Raw genomic sequence first — 23,385 nt, 5'->3', positions numbered from 1 at the left:
ACTCACTGGTTAAGAGCCCCACTGAAAGAAATATCCCCTTCACTGTGATTAGGCTCTACTGCATTAGCACACCACGAATCTGGAAGATGAGAAACTGAGAACAAGGATGGTGGATTACAAAGCTAAAAGAGACAACAAAAGATGTTATTGAACAACATTGGCTGAAACCTTTTTTAATAGCATGCTTTCTTTCTACTGATGTATCCCGGTTACTTTTTAATGAGGCAAGGATCTGTGTTGTTTTAGAAGCTTCGAAGTTGCTCCTCTCGTAAACAACACCTACACAGCCCCAAAGATGGGCTCACAGTAAAATCTGAACATGAGGGTTTTTTCTTCCTTTAAAAAAACAATATAACAAGTTGGTACTGAGACTGAGCTAGTGTACAACAAGTACTCCAATTGACTATTTTCTTTCCGTTTGGGTCAATGAATAATTACTACTTATTAATGCAAGTGAATTGATACAAGGTTGTGTTTCAGGAATTTTTAAATACATCCTTGCTGCTACTGAGACTCTGTAAGGCTGAATGTCCAGTTCAAGTTGTTGGCTGGATATCACTAACACTTTCCCATTCTTAATTTCACTTGTTTACATTCCCCAATGGAACAGTACTTTTAATTGGAGGAGCAGGCGCTTCCTCCCCTTTGGGACAAGCTTGCCACTAAGTCACTTTTGACTAGATTCTCAAAGCTATTTATTCCATATCATCATTAGCGCAGGAAAAGTACCCCCCATAAAAGAGAAATACACATATATAAGGGCTTGTAAGGAGTCATAAGTTGGATATTATGCATTTTAAGATTGTTGGTGTTTTTCCTTTAAGACAAAATTGTGAAAATGACAATTTGAGATTCTAAATTGTGAGCCTAATAAGTAAAAACCCCTAATACTAATTTAGGAGGTTACACATAACACAGTCACTAGTGCTTAGGAGGCAAAACATAAATTGTAATACAGAATGGATATGAGGGCTTAATACATAAAACCTTAAATATGTAAAAAAAAAAAAAAAAAAAAACCTTCTAAACTGCATAGATACTAGTTAAATTAAATGACTATATACAGCAAAGAAGAAGAAGAATTGACAAGCAATGTAACCTCTTCATTAATTAAGAAAGGATTTCAACAAAGAATGACACGAGGCACAGGCTCCTCCCCTCAGAGACACTCACAATAAAGAATGACACGAGACACAGGCTCCTCCCCTCAGGGATACTCACAATAAAGAATGACACGAGACACAGGATCCTCCCCTCAGGGATACTCACAACAAAGAATGACACGAGACACAGGCTCCTCCCCTCAGAGATACTCACAATAAAGAATGACAGGAGGCACAGGCTCCTCCCATCAGGGATACTCTCAATAAAGAAGGACACGAGGCACAGGCTCCTCCCCTCAGGGATACTCACAATAAAGAATGACACGAGACACAGGCTCCTCCCCTCAGGGATACTCACAACAAAGAATGACACGAGACACTGGCTCCTCCCCTCAGGGATACTCACAATAAAGAATGACACGAGACACAGGCTCCTCCCCTCAGGGATACTCACAATAAAGAATGACACGAGACACTGGCTCCTCCCCTCAGGGATACTCACAACAAAGAATGACACTAGACACAGGCTCCTCCCCTCAGGGATACTCACAATAAAGAATGACATGAGACACAGGCTCCTCCCCTCAGGGATACTCACAATAAAGAATGACACAAGACACAGGCTCCTCCCCTCAGGGATACTCACAATAAAGAATGACAAGACACAGGCTCCTCCCCTCAGAGATACTCACAATAAAGAATGACAGGAAGCACAGGCTCCTCCCCTCAGGGATACTCACAATAAATTCTGCTGCAATGACCCCATCCACAATAGCACAGAAGAACGCGGCAATCACTCCTATGCTGATGAAAATTATCGAGGCCACCAGCTGCAACGAGATAAAGACATTGTCACTCACTCTCCCTGGACACTCGATCCCATCAATAATTTATAGTATTATTAAAATGCTAAGTAAATGTGAATATACAGTCCTGATGCTGAACACTGGATACATACATGGCAATAGAGCAATATGCTGCTTAGTGCTTGGCTGTGACCCTCGTTGGATGAGTTTAAACAGCTGCCACATATGATGCTTTCACTGTGATTTGGGCCTATGTATTAATGGCAAACAATTGCATCTGATGAACATACACACCAGCAGAAATCACAGCTGGATTTTTTAAAGAGCATCTTCCAGCACCAGGGAAATCTCCTTGGGTTGCATTAACCACCTGTCCCAGGATTAACCCTAAAAATTACTAGCAGAAGCAATCTAGAGAGTTTCCCTAAAAATACAGCTGTGGCTCATCCTGGCGAGGCAGAAGCTCATCAGCTCAACCACAGAGCAGCAGCAGTCTGAAAGAAAGACATCATTAACTGCAGTACAATGGGTTCAATTGCATGGCAGGCTTTAACACTAGAAGACCCGGAGAGATACTCATAGAAGCCCTGCAGCAGTCTTTCTGACGGCTGTATTCAAAACACTGTACATATTATAACGAAAGGAGAAACAGTTGGATGTAATTTTCTTTATTGAGTACATTACAAAAACATCTGAACAACCAAAATATTAAATTATATATATATATATATATATATATATATATCTATATATATTATATATGAACATTGTATTTAAAAATCAGTTTTATTATAAATATTTATGTTTATCTGAGACTTATTTTAGCCAAGATATGTATAAAACATATTTCTAGCAATTGACATTTTTAATTTTCCACAATTGAAAAAGGTTTCTTTTATGAAAAAATAGTCAACGCTGTTTTTTGTTGACTTGTTATAACTATTATTTTGAAGCTTCTTTTGAAAAACAGTCTCGTGTGTCGTCGTGAGCTTCAATAAAAGTAATTCATTTTTTTTTTTTTTTTTTTTTTTTTTTTTATAAAGGTATTCCTTTACCTTGAGTCTAAGGCTGTTCGCAATCAACACAGCTAATGTGCTTCTCCACACATGCTGTCTGAAGTTTTATTTTTATTGCACTTGCCAACTTGGCATTGGCATCTCTTGTAGCTCCCAGCAGGGTTGCCAGCTTCAGCTGAGGGTACATGCTTGGCAGTCTCCCTGTGTTCCAAATGCTTCTTGCGAAGTTCCTGTGCTAACTGTAAAATATTTTCTCTCCTTGGTAAATTCTTCTCTGTGCATTCTTTGTAAAGTACACAGGAGTTGATGGCTGCTAGGTCCAAACATTGTAAAACACCTGAACAGTTACAGGCCACAGTCGGGAGCCAGCTTTCACGGAATACTTCCGTGCCATCTGAGCCAAAATATCAACTCCATATTTTGTTGCATTGTAAAACTCCATGGTCTCTGGTATTTTTTTTTTACTAGTCCTGATGCCAATTGACTGACCAAAAAAGCACACCTAGCAAGCAGGCGCAAGCATTTGAAAAGGCTGATTGAAAAACAACAGACTGTCAGTCATTCACTCAGGCAGAGACTAATCTAATTACAGGTAAACACATTGCTAACTGGTAAATAAAAATAATAAATTAGAATACCGTTCTGTATAATCAAAATGTTTTCTGTGGCCATCTGCTCCCGAGGCTTTTAGGCATTTTATAATATATCTCCTTTATTTCTGCACTCCCATGTTTCATGCTTTGTGAGAATATTTAATACATACAGACAGAAAGGTACACGAACACACAAGCCCCATATGTGTTACACGACTGGAGAAGATTACATTTTAAAACCAAAAACCGCCAAAATGACCGCTGCGGGGCTTCTAGTGTTAAGCGTATCAATGCAATATGCAATGAAGGCAGAGAACAGGTTTTACATTGATAATCCCAGCTATAGTCAGCCACTTGAATGAAACCAAAGAATAATGGAAACTGGTACTGTGTAGCTGTTAAATAATACAATTTATGAGCATATTACCAAACTCAGAGGATTACATCTTATTAAACTGATCACTTGGAAATGATGACTGGAAAGCTGATATAATAATAAGTGACCTCTATCTGCTGTTTGGATTTCACGCCTGGCTAACTTATTGATGTCCTGAACTGAAGAACGAGTTCATTCCCTAAAGCACTATTGAAGTAATGACAAACACTCATTCCAATTACAGTTTCTGAGTTCCCCTTCTAACACTGTGCTTTAATTATTAATTCATGCTTTTTCAAAAGTCATTGAGGTGAATTGTACCAGCATTCCATTACAAAGAATGCAAAAATATTTAAGACATAATTGACAGTACCGTGGAATCTAATGAGGCAAAGTGTACTTCGAACACTGCTTGAAAAGGAACCAAAACACAACAAATTGTAATAAGGATAGAAAGAAGAGGCATTTTCATAGAAACGGAGAACTGGCAAATACAATGACAATTCGATTTATGGATATTATATAATATATAACTGCCTTTGAGAAAATGTTATTTTATTTTATTTCTGGGTAGTCTTGGCACAAAAGCGGGTACAAAGTTTCACACACAGTAAAACAGTAATTTAAGTCTAGGTGGGGAAAAAACATATCCGGACAGCTTTTTACTTTCAGGTCACCAGCTGAATTAAAGATGAAGTCAGCTGAGATCAAGAATCACCTTGATCTGGTTGTTGTTTGGGCCTCTGTAAAACACATCCTGATGGCAAATGTTTTTTTTATCTGGTGTTAAATGTGCAGATGTTTTGACACTATTTACTTAAACTAGCCCAGGTGTATTTCCAATTGAGTTCTGTATGCAAAAAAAGCAGGTCTGAGGCAGAAAGAAGTGATGTGTCCTGGTGGTCTTTGACCAGTTCTTTGTGGAGCCCATGACAAGTGACCCAGAACAACTAGTGTTGCATTGTTTGAAATTAAATGTAATTACACTATGTAACAGAATTTTTGTTCCTGGGTAGTAAGTGTTATTTCCTAATTGCTTATGCCTCAAAAGTATAGAAAATGGCTATTATTCCCCACAAACTTTGCTTTTGTGACCAGGACAGTGATATTTCAAAATATCACTATTTCCAATGCTTGTAAATCTCGAAAAACTACTCACTTCTAAATCTTTTGTAGTAATCTTTGTATTACTTTAGTATAAATACATGTTAATTTGGATTCCTATGTTGTTTTTTTCTGACTATGTGAATGAAAAGACACACATTTGCCCATTTTCCCATTGGAAATAGTGATATTTTGAAATATCACTGTCCTGGTCACAAAAGCAAAGTTTGTGGGGAATAATAGCCATTTTCTATACTTTTGAGGCATAAGCAATTAGGAAATAACACTTACTACCCAGGAACAAAAAAAAAAAAAAAAAAATTTGTTACACAGTGTTATATTGTACAACAGCATATCACAGCATAGACATCTATTGTACAGACAAATATTTCTTCTTTCATCCTGTAAAGTCTTGAGGATACAGAACTGTTTGAAAAAATTTAAATGAGGGAAGAAAGAAAACAAAATCCTGTTGCTGTTTTGAATTTAGACACATTGATCCAGCAGCAAGCTTTCTCCCCAATCAATCCAAAACAAGGTGTTAAGCTAGGCAAGGGAATAGAAGCTGGAAATACACTTGACTGTATACTGCATGTACTTGGAGCTACTCAGAAAATATTTTGATCGGGGTCAAGCACTACATTTGCCATTAAGTGTTTGTTCAATACCTTATGCACACACAACCCCTCTCTTCTTTAATTTATGATCATTTTTATTTAGGGCCCCAATGGTTTACATTTGTGGAGAGAATATTCCAAGAACATACAAAATTCCACATTTTTCACAATGTGAAATGTAATAAACACTTCAGCAATCATGTTAGGTAAAATGTATTACAGTAATTAACAGAATATATAACTTGCACTTCTTACATGTGTATATAAACACACATGACTGAACAGCCTTAGCTGCATAACATGCTGTTCTTGTATACAACACCATAATAACCAGAGAATTCAGTGCATTGTGTACATAACATGGTACCCATATTAGCCATTCGAGGATGCTCTTAAAATAGTGTGCATGTTATACAGAGCTAATTACAGTATATGTATGTTTGCAGGCAATTTGGAATTATTCACAAGGATTTAACATGGTTAACAAAGAGATTTCATTTGTGAACATTGCTCTGAGTGTAAACTGCATTTCAAATGTTTGCTGGCTTTTCTGGGTTGGGGAGGGAATGTTCGACCTGCTGGATTTGCAAGTGAGAATGGCCAGACCGAACTGTACCGAGTGCGGACCAAACCCAAACAGACCCAGTGTGAACAGCCTAATTGTGATGAATAAGTTAGACCAAAAGACAGTAACAACTGGAAATCTTGGTGGGGAGGATGAAGAAATTCATTGTGAAAAAGCAGTTTTATCTTACTGTTTGCATGTATGATATGAAGCTAACCATCAGTGGGTGTCCATGATTGTTTTGTTTTGTTACGTGTTTTATTTAAGGCCTATAGAGTTTAGCTTCAGTTAATCTTTCTGCTTTTTATAAGTATGATTCCAGTAATAAGCCTTTAGGCTTGGAATAGTGTACAATTTAAAGACAACAAGTTAATAAAGGAAGAGAATGGTTCTTAATCACTAAACAGACCCGAAGGCCCTCTACTATCAGGGGGCACAGTACACAGGCCCTGCATCTGTTGCCATGGGAACCATTCAAGAGTACCTGATTAATAGCCTGTGGAGCTAAAACAATTAAAACATTACATTGATCCTGCGGTGGTACCAGTCAGTTCATCTTCTCTGAAGGTCAGTTGTGTACGTAATGGGGTGTTCAATAATTGAGACACTGCTACAGCAACCATGTTTGTCTCTACTCAGTATACATTTCTCACTAATATAATCTGAGGCTAATTGTAAAATGAACCATGTTATCAGACTAAAGTGTTTTCTTCTTACAGTTGCAGTGAGCTTGTTAACTTTGACTTATGTTTATTTGGAGGTCATGTAAAATGGGTTCCTGTGTGGTCTCAATGCAAAAGAGTTAGCGTGACCTTTAAACTTGGGAATGGCCATACCTATGATTGCTGGAAGAGACAGATTTAACCCCATCCCTGCCAACCTAACATTCCCACACACACACTTTACACAGGCAGAGCTGCCCGGCCACACACAGAAACTAATGACACATGTTCTTACTGACACCAATGGTCTTACAGTGCTGTGATGCAATACACACATGTAATCCATTGCAATACTGTGATTCCTCATCAGTACCAGTGTGCTAGCACATCAGGATCACTGCTTAACATTTGTTGCAAATACATTTATCGCTTATTTTCAAAGTACGCCAAAAATAACGGGCATTGCACATTATTCCAATGTGTAAATTTCACCTAAAAAAACAAAATAAACTATATTAGAAAAATCTTAAATGAACTAGAAATGATTTGCATTTCTAGTTCTGTAACTTGAACAGGCAGTTCTCTATTTTGTTGTTTCTTCGGTCTCAGTAGTAAACACTGAAATTATAACTGTATCTGTAGGATATCTTTTTTAAAAAATTCTGTAGGGAACAGTCTCCATTGACAATGGAAAATAGGTTGCCAGCAATGCAGTACACAACCTGCCTTCCGAGAAGGAGACCTTCCCATTCTACCTAGCACTACAAGGACCATTAGTACTTAAGGTTGTTGCTTAACAAATCATCAGCTAACCACTGACCTAACTTAGACATATTAAAAGAAAGTCAACTGATTAAAAACAAACATGCCTGCATGCTTCCTTGTTGTCTGTGTAATAACTACCAGTGTTTGGTTTCAAATAAAGCAGCTGTGAATCATTTGAATCCCATTTAAAAGAAGGACTGCAGAGTGCTTGAATGTCAAAAACATTAACTCAGAGAAATTGCCATGAATCACAGTCACTTGTAAAACCAGTAAATGTATTTATTTACCACAGCAACCTGTCTATAAACAGCAATTGTTGTGATGTCAGCAGATTCACTGCATTGACTGAACTCCTTGTGTAATAAAACGTAATACTGGAAATGGTGTGGCTGTTAAACAATTACACACCACATTGTTTTGTTGAAGATTTTGTCTCAGTTATCGGCAAACAACGGGTAAATGTTTTAAAGGGTTTAAGAAATGTATGCAGGTTTGGGGTTTAATTTGGGTGTTGATTATAGGCCAAGTCACATCCTTAAAAACTACATGAGCACTTTGATTCGGGTGGTGCTATTTTCACAACACTATATAAATCACTTCCAGTTTTATAGGATTTCATCCTTCATCGAGTTCTGTGCTACCCAAAGGAAAAGACTAAACTAAACGGTGGTGAATGACCAGAATTACCATGTGGCAGGGGGAAGCCACACTGCATGTAAAAATAAACCAGCAGTAACTCTATTCACTAAGCTAATTATAAGCACAAATAAAGCGAGATAAATGATTCACTTGCAAGTTGCCACAACATGCAGAATTCAGTGCGCAGTGTGCAGTATTATTGTGTGTGTGTGTATATGTATATATATATATATATATATATATATATATATATATATATATATATATATATATAATACTTGGCTTGATTCATGCCAAAGCTGCCCGATTCCAGCCTTGCTGAAGCACCCCCAGATCATCACCGATCCTCCACCACATTTCACAGTGGGTGCGAGACACTGTGGCTTGTAGGCCTCTCCAGGTCTCCGTCTAACCATTAGACGACCAGGTGTTGGGCAAAGCTGAAAATTGGACTCATCTGGGGGTGCTTCAGCAAGGCTGGAATCGGGCAGATTTGTCTTTGTGAAGGGCGCATGAATCAAGCGAAGTACAAGGTTGTCCTGGAAGAAAACTTGCTTCCTTCTGCTCTGACAATGTTCCCCAACTCTGAGGATTGGTTTTTCCAGCAGGACAATGCTCCATGCCACACAGCCAGGTCAATCAAGGTGTGGATGGAGGACCACCAGATCAAGACCCTGTCATGGCCAGCCCAATCTCCAGACCTGAACCCCATTGAAAACCTCTGGAATGTGATCAAGAGGAAGATGGATGGTCACAAGCCATCAAACAAAGCCGAGCTGCTTGAATTTTTGCGCCAGGAGTGGCATAAAGTCACCCAACATCAATGTGAAAGACTGGTGGAGAGCATGCCAAGACGCATGAAAGCTGTGCTTGAAAATCAGGGTTATTCCACCAAATATTGATTTCTGAACTCTTCCTAAGTTAAAACATTAGTATTGTGTTGTTTAAAAATGAATCTGAACTTATTTTCTTTGCATTATTCGAGGTCTGACAACACTGCATCTTTTTTGTTATTTTGACCAGTTGTCATTTTCTGCAAATAAATGCTCTAAATGACAATATTTTTATTTGGAATTTGGGAGAAATGTTGTCAGTAGTTTATAGAATAAAACAAAAATGTTCATTTTACCCAAACACATACCTATAAATAGTAAAACCAGAGAAACTGATAATTTTGCAGTGGTCTCAATTTTTTCCAGAGCTGTATGTATATATATATATATATATATATATATATATATATATATATATATATATATATATATATATATATATATATATATATATATATATATATATATATATATATATATAAGGGCGCTCAAAAGAAAAGTACGGCTTTGAGTTTGTCACAATGAAGCGACCAAGGAAGGCTGAGTGAGGAATCTAAAGATTATAGACCAGGAGTTAAATGTATAAATGAATTAGCAGAAAAAGTGGTGGGGAATTATGAAAGGCTTTTTGGTGCTGAATCAGCGAGAACATTAACTTCAATGAAACATTAAAAACTAAATAAATGCGCTCAGTAGGAGGAGGGCGGGGGTCTCGTCCCAAATCAGAGCGTCCTGCGAGACAGTCAAAGCAGAGACAGTCATTGTTAATGGAATATTTATGTTTAACTCTGCAAATCAAATAAATATTTGTTTGTTCAACTTGATCTCCCTCTGATTTATTTTGTAATATTAATCAAAAGTCAGCAAAGCACTGGTGATTTGCAAACATTTCCACACATTTACATTATTAATTATATTTAAATGACTCGAATGCAGTTCTTTGTCTGCATGCTTTTTTCCACGCATTAGGTTGCCTGCCACTGGTTAGTGAATACAGAAGGTGTACAAGCATACAGTTAAGGGGCTTACAGCGTGCAAAACACGTTACCACTGTTTAGTGAATGAGGCCCTATGAGTCAATCAGGTGGGACCCTATTATGTGCACTCCCACCTCACACACTTTTTGTATATTATGCTTTTGAGGATGAGACATTTTTCTGTATGGCTTGGCATGGCTGTTTTTAACAGAAAGCAATGCATTCTCTCCAGGTATCCACTGAAATAATGTGCGCCTTTTAATTCCTTCCAATAGTTTTAATAATAATACTTTACTGGAGATAACACTTGGTTTGCAGCTGACACAGATGCTAACAACACAGCTTAACTTAATTCTGAATAGGAATCTTTCTTGAGTTACGATTTTCTGTTTTAGGTTGTTGAAGAACAACTTGGTATGGTTATAAACCCTTATACAAGTGTACCATAAGCCTGACAACTGCAAAAAATATTGTGGTAAACTTTTACAAGGGACATTTCTGTGTTATCTTCACTAATGTATTCTTCTTTTTGTTTGAATTCAATTTTTTCATGATGTGTTTCTAAATAAATAAATAAATAAATAAATAAATAAATAAATAAATAATCTAAATACAGCTTTGAGCCAATACCCAGAGTGTTGCAGGGGGGCAGGTTTATGGTTACACCCTGGTATACCATATGTACTCTGAGATTAGCCATGTTCTGACAGGGCTACTGAGGCCACATTGAAGCTTTAAACTTCCTACTTTTTAAAAGGTTGCCTACTGAAACATTAAATTATATACAAAGTGACTCTAAATAACAAGAAGAATACACCAGGAAACATAACTCAGAGATACCCAGCATCTCTTTAATATAGTGGGAATTAGCTAGTATCATTTTCTTGTCTTTCTACCATGTTAAAACCTTCAGAATGCAAGCTAAATTATACTAAAACCACAAAGTACACAAATCCAGTAATACAGCTGAGAGAAGCAGTTCATGAACCAAGCTCATCCCAAATTCCATTTGTGCTTCAATAATGAACTACCTGCCAGTTTCAAAACCAGATAGAGTTACAAGGCTGTGGGTACTTCAGAAATGAGGGATATCGCTGTAAATGAGTAAAGAGCTGTGGTCAATTAAGAATCTGAGACGATGCATTCTCATTCCAGCTGAGTTCACAATCACACATTCTGTTTTTTTAAAAGCGTCATCATGATTAGTTTCATCACATACTGCTTGCACACAAGTAGCCTTTCAGAGCCTGTACCGTTCATAGCAAAAACCAAGCAGAACATTATTAACACAGTTAACATATCTGTCGAGTACAGAGATGTTATTTCTATTCTATTTATTTACTTTCTGTATCATCTCAGTTGTTAGAAATTGAGCACTGTCACTTTAAGAAGCGTCACGTGAGCCTTTGAGTTACCCAGCTTTGCTCTCAGTCTCCGATGTGAGCTGTCTGTGAGTTTTTTGAGCTTGGTTAGAGAAGAAGGGTGCTATGGCTGCGCTTCAAGGTGGACATTATGAACTTAAGTTCAACACAAGTAAATACAAAAGAATGTGTAAAAATCTGTTTTACATTCAGATAAAGAAACCAAAGATGCTGCACTGCAGCAAGCTAGGAGTCGTCTGCATTTCGTGTGTGTTTCTCAGAGAAAGAGAACCTACAAGCAGAGGGGCTTGATTAGCCAGTGTATAGGTAACAACCTCAGGTGTGTCTTACTAAACTCATAGTAAATCCAGGAGTGGATCAATCTGCTATGCAATGAAAGCCGTCTTTCTATCACTGAAATCAGACCCTTTTGTACAGTGATTAAGTCGCTCGCTGGGGGACTGGAACAAAAGTCTAATAAATGTGTCATTATATGGCTGTTCTATATAGGAAATATCCCAAGCAAGAGATCAAAGCTGAGAACAATGCCAGTATATAACAAAAAAAATTACATTCCAATAAAATAACAAAATATACTCTATGCCTCTCCTAAAATACTGGAAACTGCTCCATCATTTGAAGAATAGACACATTTTATGTCATCATACCTGATAAAACAATGACTATTACAACAGAATAGAGGGAATGTTAAATTGCTTTAAAAAATGTTGGAATATGTTTTTTGATTATATTGCTTTTGTGTTGGCAATCATACATTCTTCCTTGTATCTTTATATTTTTGGAAGATATACAGTATTTTATGCATGTTACATTAAAACTAGTATGTATTCACAGTATTATATATAGCTTATTTTGAACTATTTTCGAGTTTTATGTAAATCGTTTTTTTCGGGGCTTTCGTTTTTGATATACTGTATGAAATTAGTGTTTCGGTTACTTTCCAATATGCTTGAGCATTTTTTTTCTGTCAGTATTTATAGTAGTAACTCGACAGTACTTGCACACTTAAGTTGTACCTTCCTCCCTTTGCTGTCTTCCACAATGGAATCCCTCTGGTCACGGACACATTCTCCTGGGTTTTTTGTGTGGAGGCATTTTTGTACATTTCGCCACAATTCTGTTTTAAATCCTCTCAAGCCTCCATCCTGATTGCAATCTCGTTTTAAATTGTGGAGTCTCCAATAGAAATGTAGGAATGTGCTGTCTCTCAGTAGTCGGGGCGGGTTTAAAGTATTCAGAACGAATCAATGATAGATGCAAGTCAGGAAGGCGGGACATTGCCCAGCAGCAAAAATTTATTATTTTTGTTGTAGGTTTTATTTTTTAATGGAAAAAAGGTAAAGTCAACTTGAATTGATTAACCATTTTCACAGTTTTTTCCAGTGTTTTCCGATGTTTATTAGCTGTCCACCGATTTCATTTATTTTGTATCGGGGGTGTTTTTTGGGATATCCCTGTATATTGTATGTATTTTGTATTACATTTTGTATTTCAATATATTGTAATATGTTTCTTATACTAGAATTGCTCACAGCTTTTATCTATTGCTTTGATCTTTCCTTCTCATTGTCACTGCATGTTTTATGCATGTTAATTAAACAGAAAAGCTGTCTAAGTAGGTTTGATTCTAAGTGTCAAGTTCTAAGCAGCACCCTCTTGAAAGCCTGCAGGTCACCACTGGAGGTCACAGTCTTCATGCTGCTGACATTGCTGTGAAACACCACTGAGTTACATCAGTATGGCCACATCCTTCACCTCCCTCTGTAACTATTAGGGAGGTGAGCATTGCCTGACAAGGGAACATGGCCACCGATACTTGGGAAGACCCAAACTGGCAAGGGAGTAGGCATTTTTACTTACACAGCAAAGGTGTTTGCTGGAATCAAATATGAAGTAAAATAGTGACAGTACTTTAGCCCTTTGCGGTCCTAGTTCAGACCAGGTCCGACATTACAATTTTCCCTTTCCAGTCCGACGTTGAACCCAGTCCAACATCATCAAGAAGACGTAAAGCACAGGTTTCTAATCGTTTTACTCCGGAAAAAGCAGAGAAGACCTTTCAATGGCCGAATGAAGCCGAAAAAAAAAATAAAAGTGGCGTATCTAAGCAATACACATAGCCCCTGCACCACAGAGATAACACGGACACAAACAAAGGAGATAGCTGCTTCTGCATCCAGCACAAAGAATATCACAGACATTTGCAGACCTTTTTGAGACAGTAATAAAATAATGACTTGGATTGCATTATTGAGGAGTTTGATGATAAAACGAGTGATCAGGAGAGGATTTATCAGTATGCACGTCTATAAAGAGGTATGTAAAAAATACAGCAAACAAGGGGTGGGGCTTGCCTGGACATGTAGTACTGATGTCATTTTGCTATGCAGGGCCTTTTCAACCTGTTTTACTCTGAAAAAATATATATTTTAAACAGCGTGTGTAAAACAAACAGCACGTGTGAAAATAAATTGGACCTGACGCGCCTTATAAGCGCTGAATAAATGGGTTAATACTCTACTAAATTGTCTCAATTTAACAGTCCTATTGAAGCAAAACCAGTGCAGCCCACAGAAATTTTCGGGCCTGTAAAAGCTTGCATGCAACAAATGCACATTCTTAGAATGCAAGGGATAATTACTGCAATAGCTTTGCATGTGGTAGGAATGCCGGCATTCATTTTTCCTCTCAGCTGTAAATTTATTTTTTTTTAAATCAAACAGTCCTGGCCCCCTGGAATGCACAGACACAGGACAAAATTCCCAGTAGCCCCCCAGCTATAGGGGGATGGGCTCAAAGGACGTTCTGAAAATTGTAATTTCTGCATAGTTGGGTTTAATTGAACTGGCTTATTCTAGCACAAGCGTACTAAAGGACATTACTTGCCCCCATATCTCAGTGACTTCCTTCCATCAGGTGTTTTTTTGTTGGGATGCCCTTTAAAATAATATTATCATCATTTGCATGGGTCATTCCCAGCTGCGCAAAAACTCTTCACAAAGCATCTTCAGAATCAGGCAGGAGTTACACGGCTCCTCTTTTGTTCTCACACAACCCCTGCATACCATGGAACCTTTCTCTCAAGCACAATCACAAATGAATGAACGACCATAAGTGGAGAAGCTTCATAAATTCAAGGAATTAACTTTCTTTTTGTGTTTCTAAGTCCAGCACTATTGGTGTTTAATAGTTAAGGAAGGACCACAAATGGAGGAAACCTCCCCAGAGTTTGGTCCAATTGATCTGTAATGACCCAGATATATAGTAACCGACAATGACAAACCCGTGAAGTTTAGCATGCCATGGGTATGTGTGGGCAACACCATGGCATTTAGAACCCAGTAACAACAACTGATGTAACGAGTTTGTGTTCCTTGTTGAGTATTCCAATGGTTTAATACACTCGCTGTTTTTTTTTTCTGTGCAATGCCAGTTGGTTAACTATACGATACACAATGTTTGTCCTAATCCCAATGAAACAATGATACAACACTGACCTTTCAGAAGAATGCAGTAGGGATATATTTCACATAACTGGGTAATCAGCTGTAGTTTTCAATATTAATACAATTCGTTTTTTGTTTTACGGAGCAAACACATTTGCACAATGGTGGCCATTTGTATAATATTACAGCATTTATTTATTTTTTTATTTTATTTTGCTTTTAGCTACTTAGTGGCCTCTTTGTCTGCAGCATTTCCCATAAATAAATGAAAAATGGTTGCTGTGAAGCAGTATAATCTAATTATTGCCGTGTCTCTTATCTTTGAGCTCTGAGATTACATGTGCTTTTGTTCTGCCAATGACTGATGGAAACATTAACTGGTGCACTCTGCTAATAATAACTCTGGTATACCGCACGATAACCACAGTATACCAGTAAGTGCTGTACACTTACTGTGGTACCAAGGACATATACCATGGAACCCACTGTAGGTGGTGCAGTAGGTTAGTGTACTGGCATTTTTCCTATGGAGACCTGGGAGAATGTAGTGTGAATATGTCACATATTTGAGTTCAAACAAGTAGTGTTGTGTGATGATACAGATTGAGAATGAGAAGAAAAGCTCTATAACTACCTGTGCAAACTACTCTGGCTCTTGTGTGCGTCCATCCTGTGCCCTGTCACATCACCCTTAGTCTAGAGTCACAAAACAACCACCACAGTATCATTGCTGTCATTTCAGCACATTTAATACCAGCATTCATCACCCAAATAAAGGCACATTGTAAAAACACAGAAAAAAATAATTTGCCTTTATGTACCAAATCTCAAGTATTCCCTGCTGTAAATCTTTATTCAGCAGGCAGGATAATAACACCCATTCTCATTGCATACTAAGTATACAGTATCCAAGGTACCAAATGACAAGTAAATTATCACGTCTCAATATTTAAATTGTTAGCTTCCCACCAGCGATTTATACAAGGATGCGGAGGAAATGAGCCTGACGTTTTCTACCCTGAACATACGAGACACTAATCTCAGCTCCTCCACTCTTCCGAAGCAGGGTGCTGATGGACGGGTCGGAATGTTTCCTGTGCCGGACTTGCAGAACGCAAGCAGCTGGAAAGATACAGTTTGACTTACCATTGGTCTTCTGTTCTCCACCAGATTGATCCCAACGAGGGCCAGAAAAGAGCCGAAGCTGAGCTGTAAAAATAACGGAAAATTATAGAACTGATCTCTTGCAGAGGGGATTCAGTATTGCATTTCAATTGATAACATGTTGTATCTGTTTAAATAAGGAATCAAATACTTCCTAGGTTTCATTCATCAAATACAAGGCAACTAAAAGCCATCACCTGCAACCTCAAGTTTGTTTGCCAAAGTTCCTTTTTTTTTTTTTTTTTGGACGGACCATAATTGCAATCACAGATTGCAATCACACTGATGCTGCCAAACATGTACCAACAGAACAATGACATCACCATTAAAATTACCTAGCTTCAGATACACAATAACTGAATTAAAAATGCAAACAGCATATTCAGTTAACCAAAATTACCCAAGAAAAAAAAAAACACAAAAGATGTTTTTTCTGTAAGCATCTTGGTTATATCAAGGAAGGTAATAAGACCCATTGCAGTTTGATCCATTCCTGGTTTTACTATGAGTTTAATAAGACATGCCTGAGCTTGTTGCCTATACACTGTGGCTAATCAGGCTCATTTAAAAATCTGGAATGAGTGAAACTGCTATACAATAGGAGTGATAACGCCTTCCCTTTTAAACAGAGATCTCTTCTATACTATCCACGATCTTGTTTTCATGTGAAATATCAGCCAAAGCGAAGCCCCTGTGATCATCCCCGAGTTGAAATGCTTCTTTGGGGTTTGTGTTGATCTACATGCAGTCTTTTACAGCGCCTGTGCCTCAGGAGCGCCACGCAGACAGACCTGCAAATTGATTCTCTAGTTAGGGACACCTGGGGACCATAAACACTGACAGCTTCGGACTTCAAAATGAAAAATAACTGTGAACAGGTGCAGGCTTTAGAAGAAGCACATGAAAAACCACAATGTAATTGCGTGAAGTGTACTTTTATTGCAAAGCTATTAGCATATTTTTCAGAGCCCAACAGAAGGTCTTATTATACATGTTTTTTACATGCATGAAGTCTTATGAATATTCAGTATTATCAATATGAATAATTTAGCATACCAGCAGGTTGTTCACTATATCATTTACAGTCACGGTCTAAGAATACATTTACTCAGCAGTCATTTACATTTTTTATCCAAACAGTAAGATAATCGAGCATAAAATATGCTCCTATAATCAGAACAGGAAGCAATTTCAATAGGAAATCTGTATGAAAAGTTAAAGCCCCTGTTCCTTATATAGATTTGTTTTTGCCTTCCTGCTGATGCAGCATACTCTATGTTTTACAGCACGTCTAAGTCCTTGCATTGCTTTTCACTGTCACGTTGTTTTATTCATCTCTTGCCCTGCCTAAGCAGATGGTCAGACTCATGAAGCTCAGCTGTAATCCCCCCCACCCCCCTCCCCGGCTCTGCCCCCCACATGCTCGGTGTCCTGCACACTGCAAGGGCTAGCCCTGTAATGGAGGTGGGCAAGGATATTCACATCTCAGAAGAATGCCGCAGGGGAGTGCATGGAGTATCTGTTTGATGATGATTTAAGGTAGATAAAACAAAAGTGTTATTCTAAAATGCACAAAAAAAACAGGCAAACAGGAGAAACAAACACATCACACCCACTGCAGAAGTACTGCTACTGCTAAATACTGCATCTGGAATGGATATCAGAAAGTTTGCAGATAGTTAACAAATGTACAGAAACAATCAACAGCAAGTGAATTTAAACAGGGGTCTTTTCACAGCTCCATTTCAAAGCTATATTAAATACATTATGGCTCAGGGGCTCCCAAGTGGCGCATCCGGTAAAGGCACTGTGCCTGGAGTGTGTGTATATATATATATATATATATTGTCACCTTTTTGCTTGCCACAGAGGCTCTCATGGGTTCTCCCTTCCGAATCACGACCCAACACACACAGGATTGTACTGAAACAGCGTTCACGCGCACTTTTAATAAACACAAAATGAAATAAACAGAAAACAAACACCTAGCTCCTATTTGGAGCACTCACTAAACATAAACAGGAACCTAACTATCACGCAGGACAGCTAAACCGTTTACCTGCCACAAAAATTCAAAAAACACACCCTCACACAATACCTCGATACGACTGCTCACTCAAACAGTCGGGCTCTTCTCTCAGCAGCAGCCTGGAACAGGCTGGCGGCCTCTCAAATACCCTGCACCTGGCTCTAATTTACAATTACCACCAGGTGCAGGGGATTACTAAACAATAAAACAATTACCCAATTAAACCCCACAACACCCAAATGTGCATTCTCACAAGGTTTTTAGCAGGGAACGATTTTAACCCCCTCCCTGCTATCTCACAATATATATACACAGTGGCTTGCAAAAGTATTCAGACCCCTGACCAATTCTCTCATATTACTGAATTACAAATGGTACACTGAAATTTCGTTCTGTTCGATATTTTATTTTAAAACACTGAAACTCAGAATCAATTATTGTAAGGTGACATTGGTTTTATGTTGGGAAATATTTTTAAGAAAAATAAAAAAACTGAAATATCTTGCTTGCATAAGTATTCAACCCCCACACATTAATATTTGGTAGAGCCACCTTTCACTGCAATAACAGCTTTAAGTCTTTTGGGGTAAGTATGTACCAGCTTTGCACACAGTGTCGGAGTGATTTTGGCCCATTCTTCTTGGCAGATTTGCTCCAGGTTGTTCAGGTTGGTTGGACGACGCTTGTGGACCGCAATTTTCAAATAGTGCCACAGATTCTCAATGGGATTGAGATCAGGACTTTGACTGGGCCACTGTAGGACATTCACCTTTTTGTTCTTGAGCCACTCCAATGTTGCTTTGGCCTTGTGCTTGGGATCATTGTCCTGCTGAAAGGTGAATTTCCCACCAAGCTTCAGGTTTTTAGTGGACTGAAGCAGATTCTCTTGCAGTATTTTCCTGTATTTTGCTCCATTCTTCCTTCAGTTGTAACAAGATGCCCAGTCCCTGGTGATGAGAAGCATCCCCGCAGCATGATGCTGCCACCACCATACTTCACTGTAGGGATGGTGTTCTTGAGGCATGGGCAGTGTTAGGTTTGCGCCACACATAGCGCTTTGAGTTTTGGCCAAAAAGCTCTGTCTTGGTCTCATCTGACCACAAAACCTTTTCCCACATCGCAGCTGGGTCACTCTCATGCTTTCTGGCAAACTCCAGACATGCTTTCAGATGATACTTTTTGAGTAATGGCTTCTTTCTTGCCACCCTCCCATGCGGGCCAGTGTTATGCAGAGCTCTTGATATGGTTGACTGGTGCACCATTACTCCACTCCCAGCCACTGAACTCTGTAGCTCCTTCAAAGTGATTGTTGGCCTCTCTGTGGCTTCTCTCACAAGTCTCCTTCTTGTTTGAGTGCTGTGTTTTGAGGGTCGGCCTTTTCTTGGCAGTGCCTGGGTGGTGTGATGCAGCTTCCACTTCGTGATTATTGATCCAACTGTGCTCACTGGGATGTCCAAACACTTGGATATTATTTTGTACCCTTTCCCTAATCTATGCATTTGTATTACTTTATCTCTAGCTTCTGTAGAATGCTCTTTGGTCTTCATTTTCCTTCAGATTCACAGCCTTGCCAATGATCCTTCAACAGTTGGGTTTTTATCCAGAATATGTGACAGCAACTTTAATGGTTCACAGGTGGAGGCCAATGGTAAGGTAATTATGTCCTTGTTTGGGCAATTTCTTTCATCGGTGCAAACTGGGAGCTTCCACAGCACAGGGGTTGAATACTTATGCAAGCAAGATATTTCAGTTTTTTATTTTTATTTTCAGTGTTTAAAAATAAAATATCGAACAGAACGAAATTTCAATGTACCATTTGTAATTCAGTAATATGAGAGAATTGGTCAGGGGTCTGAATACTTTTGCAAGGCACTGTATATATCATGGCTCACGGATTGAAATAAGACTCCGATTATGTAGGAGTTTCACCCTTTCCAGGTTTTATTATATGCTTGATTAGCCCCAGTGTATAGGTAACACACACAGGTATCATACTAAACTCATAGAAACACAGTAATCAAACTGCTATGCAACGGGAGTCTTATTTCCATCCCTTCAGTATTCATTCAGTAACCCTTATTTACTTCCTCAAATAGAATGTGTGGTACTCACAATGATCCCTGGGTAATAACCAGCCACATCCACGTTGCCTGTGCAAGCGCCCGCTGCTAGGCCCGACACCAGAATGATAAGAGACAGCACAAGAAGAGCCATTGTGAACCAAAGCGCTGTCCTCCTTCTTTTTGCAAACTGTCCTGAAGGGGAGAGAATAATGAACTATTACCAACCAAGTTACTTCTCAGTCCCATTCCCACTCTCCTAATACAACTGCCAATGACTTTGCTAGGGGTCAGGTGTTTCCTCAGCATGTACAGGAAGAAGCAAACAGGAAATTCATTGAGGGGAATATGTACAAAACAGTTTTCTCATCTACATTCCATGAGCTCAGCATGTTTCAGAGCAATATTTTCTCTAATAAATACCATTACAAGACACTTCTAGTTCGCCTTTTGTTCAGCAATTTGAGACTAAAGGTACAAGCGTGATCAGTGTGGTTAGTCTCACCTTAAACATCTGTGATGAAACAATAACATTAGATTCAATCACAATGCAGTTGTCAGCAGTGAAGCCACACAGGTGTAGAAGGTAATATTCAGATTAGTCTCACTCACCATTAATCTCCCAGTGACGAAGCAAAAACGCCCCTGTGAGGAACTATCTAGAAGCATGTTCTAATGGTCTTTAGCAGAGAACATATTGCTATGAACCAACCAATACTGCGTCCACACAAAAACAAGCAAAAAAGAACTGGAAATCAAATAACATAAGTGATACGTGGGTAAGAATGGTTACACACTTGATTTATTCTACCTTTAAGGCATATTATAATAAGAACAGTCCCTTATTGTTTTGCTGTTTTTCAGATTTTATTTCAAATTTGACTTGAATGACGGCAATTATTTCAGGTGGGTCATTCCATCTCAAGCGGACCAAAAATTCAGACTCCCAGAAAGTGTACAGGAGTTGGACAACCAATAAGTAACTCCTGCCATAACACGGTCAATGTGGGTGTAGGGCCACCGCTAAACAAGACAAGTCTGCAACATGTTTCACTTATTCTGGAGGGACTGACGGTATGTGACTATCCCTCAAACCATCGTCAACTGATCCAGAGAAGTCCTGCATTTGGAGTTTTTTTGTTTTCATTTCTACATGGCCAATTTCAAAGGATAGATTTCAACCTCACTAATACAGAGTATTTCTTCAAGTTGACACTTTATGTTTTCCATTTTATGTTTTTCCTTTGTCAGATATTTTTTGTTTGTTTTTTTTGTGCTGCTCAGTAATTAACTTCAGTGGCTAAAATATTATCAGGCAAGGTTATTCTCCACTATTTGTTTTAAAGTACACAAAGCAAACAGAAAAAAAAAAAATCAGGAAATCCTCCTACATAAAATATGCATAGGTTGACAAACATGCATTTGATTGCTTAGTGGTATTTATCTGAGGGCTGCTAATGAACTAGATTAACCATGTACTCCTTCCAAATACTTAATTGCTGCACTTGCACACTTCTGCATACCACTTGAAGAGTTAACAGGAAGGAATGCAGAGGCCCAACACATGTGACTTATTAGAAAAGCAGTGATTACTGAGGTTACTGAGAAGAAGCGCCAACGTGTTCTTGTAAAACTCCAAGAAATAACTTTTCCAGTGATTCACACGCTTGCAGTCTATTTTTGAGACCTCAGAATGCAGAGACACAGCACAAGCAGACACAGCAGAATTGAAACACACTGTAAAAGCATAAATATATGGGCAAAGCAATCAGTAAATGTAGTCAATCAATACTTTAAAAACAATACATTCAAAAATCAAATACACATTTTACAATAATGTTTGTTATACAGTAATTCATATTAGGTGAGATTCACTGGAATTAATTTGTTATCTTTATTATACAGTAGGACAGGTTACAAGATATACTTTGGTTGGCTTTATTTTTGTCCCTAAATAATATGCCTATATTTGTTTTCTAACCTTGTTGTGGCAGGTCGAAAACCCTAAGTGTAAATAGTGTGTGTCTGAATAGGGTGATTTGATTCTTATAAGCGGTTGATTCTTAAAAGCAGACTGATATGATTACTGTGGTGCAGAATCAGTTTGCTAGTATGAGAATAAGAACGAGTTCCCACATGTATGCACGCCCACGAAAAATCCACAGCTGCTTTTCCTTAACGAATTGAGGATAATGGTCAATTGGTTAACTGTCTGATTGGGTATAGAGAAGAAAAAGAAAGAAAGAAAGAAAGAAAGAAAGAAAGAAAGAAAGAAAGAAAGAAAGAAAGAAAGAAAGAAAGAAAGAGAAACCAAAACATGAGTAAGAGATCTAGTGTTTGTTCCACACAAAGTACTGTATTGTTTACATAGTGCTCCAACTGAAAGCTAGGTTTATTTTGTTTGTTTTATTAGTGGTTGTTTCACCACTGCAGTGAAAGAAAAATAAAACCAACACCCGTTTCAAACTGTAAATCAAGACTCCAGCCTGATAATTTACACTGCCCTTGGCCACTCTGTCACTTTACAATTAGCAAAAGCATGCCATCAGCAGTTTAAATACAGTATACAGATGTCAGTGGTGCTCAATCACTGAGGACAATACATCAAAACAAGTCCTCATGGGTAAGCAGCTTGTTATACGATCAAGGTTATGACTTGTGTTTACTCAAGGCTGCAGAATTCTATTTTACTACAGTATACTTGAGAAGCAATCATCTCGTGGGGGTGCCTAGTTTAACTGCCGCACGGTGTTACGTGTAATGGCCTTTGAATTAAAATGACATCACAGTACAGTATGTTACTGTCACGACTACCACTGCATTTACGCATCTGTGGCTTGCTTTTTTAATTTGTGATGCAAAAATATATATATTCCTTGTTGTGTTTTGTGTTTAACTCTTTATTTTGGCCATTGTGCCCTTTTTGTTTATTGTTCTTTTTGTTTCCATTTGGTTGTAATAAATGTGTGCTCTAGTGCTTTCACTACGGCTTCCATGTCTGAGTCTACCTTCCTGACGCCAACATCTTAGGCCACAGCACTATCCTACTGCACTTGCACATCAATAAACTAAAAAATGCAACCTCTGATTACACTCACATCCTTCAAAAAGAAGAAAAGCAGGCAGCAGTAACACAGCCACAAAAATGCATCCTAAGTCCCAACACCAAAAACATGCTGTGCATGATTTATAAGGACACAACAGATCTGCTTCTAAAGAATGTGTCCGCCTTTAACCAGGAAAACCAA

General features: G+C 38.3%; 1 protein-coding gene across 2 annotated transcripts in view; it reads right to left on the bottom strand.

Moving 5' to 3' along the window:
• Window positions 1-23,385, bottom strand: part of LOC121327978 (transmembrane protein 255B-like) — a 44,519-nt gene that overhangs the window by 18,477 nt on the left and 2,657 nt on the right. Inside the window, exons 2-4 of one of the 2 annotated variants that reach the window (XM_041272373.1) lie at window positions 20,190-20,332; window positions 16,031-16,093; window positions 1,844-1,933 (exon numbers count right to left, since the gene is read on the bottom strand). In XM_041272373.1, the coding sequence (XP_041128307.1) occupies window positions 1,844-1,933; window positions 16,031-16,093; window positions 20,190-20,332 (296 nt within the window). The remainder of the gene's footprint in view (window positions 1-1,843; window positions 1,934-16,030; window positions 16,094-20,189; window positions 20,333-23,385) is intronic. The other variant, XM_041272374.1, reaches the window with a different exon arrangement.

The sequence above is a fragment of the Polyodon spathula genome, chromosome 15 (assembly GCF_017654505.1).
Source record: "Polyodon spathula isolate WHYD16114869_AA chromosome 15, ASM1765450v1, whole genome shotgun sequence".
Taxonomy (NCBI): Eukaryota; Metazoa; Chordata; class Actinopteri; order Acipenseriformes; family Polyodontidae; genus Polyodon; species Polyodon spathula.
This window is presented reverse-complemented; position numbering and strand designations above follow the sequence as displayed.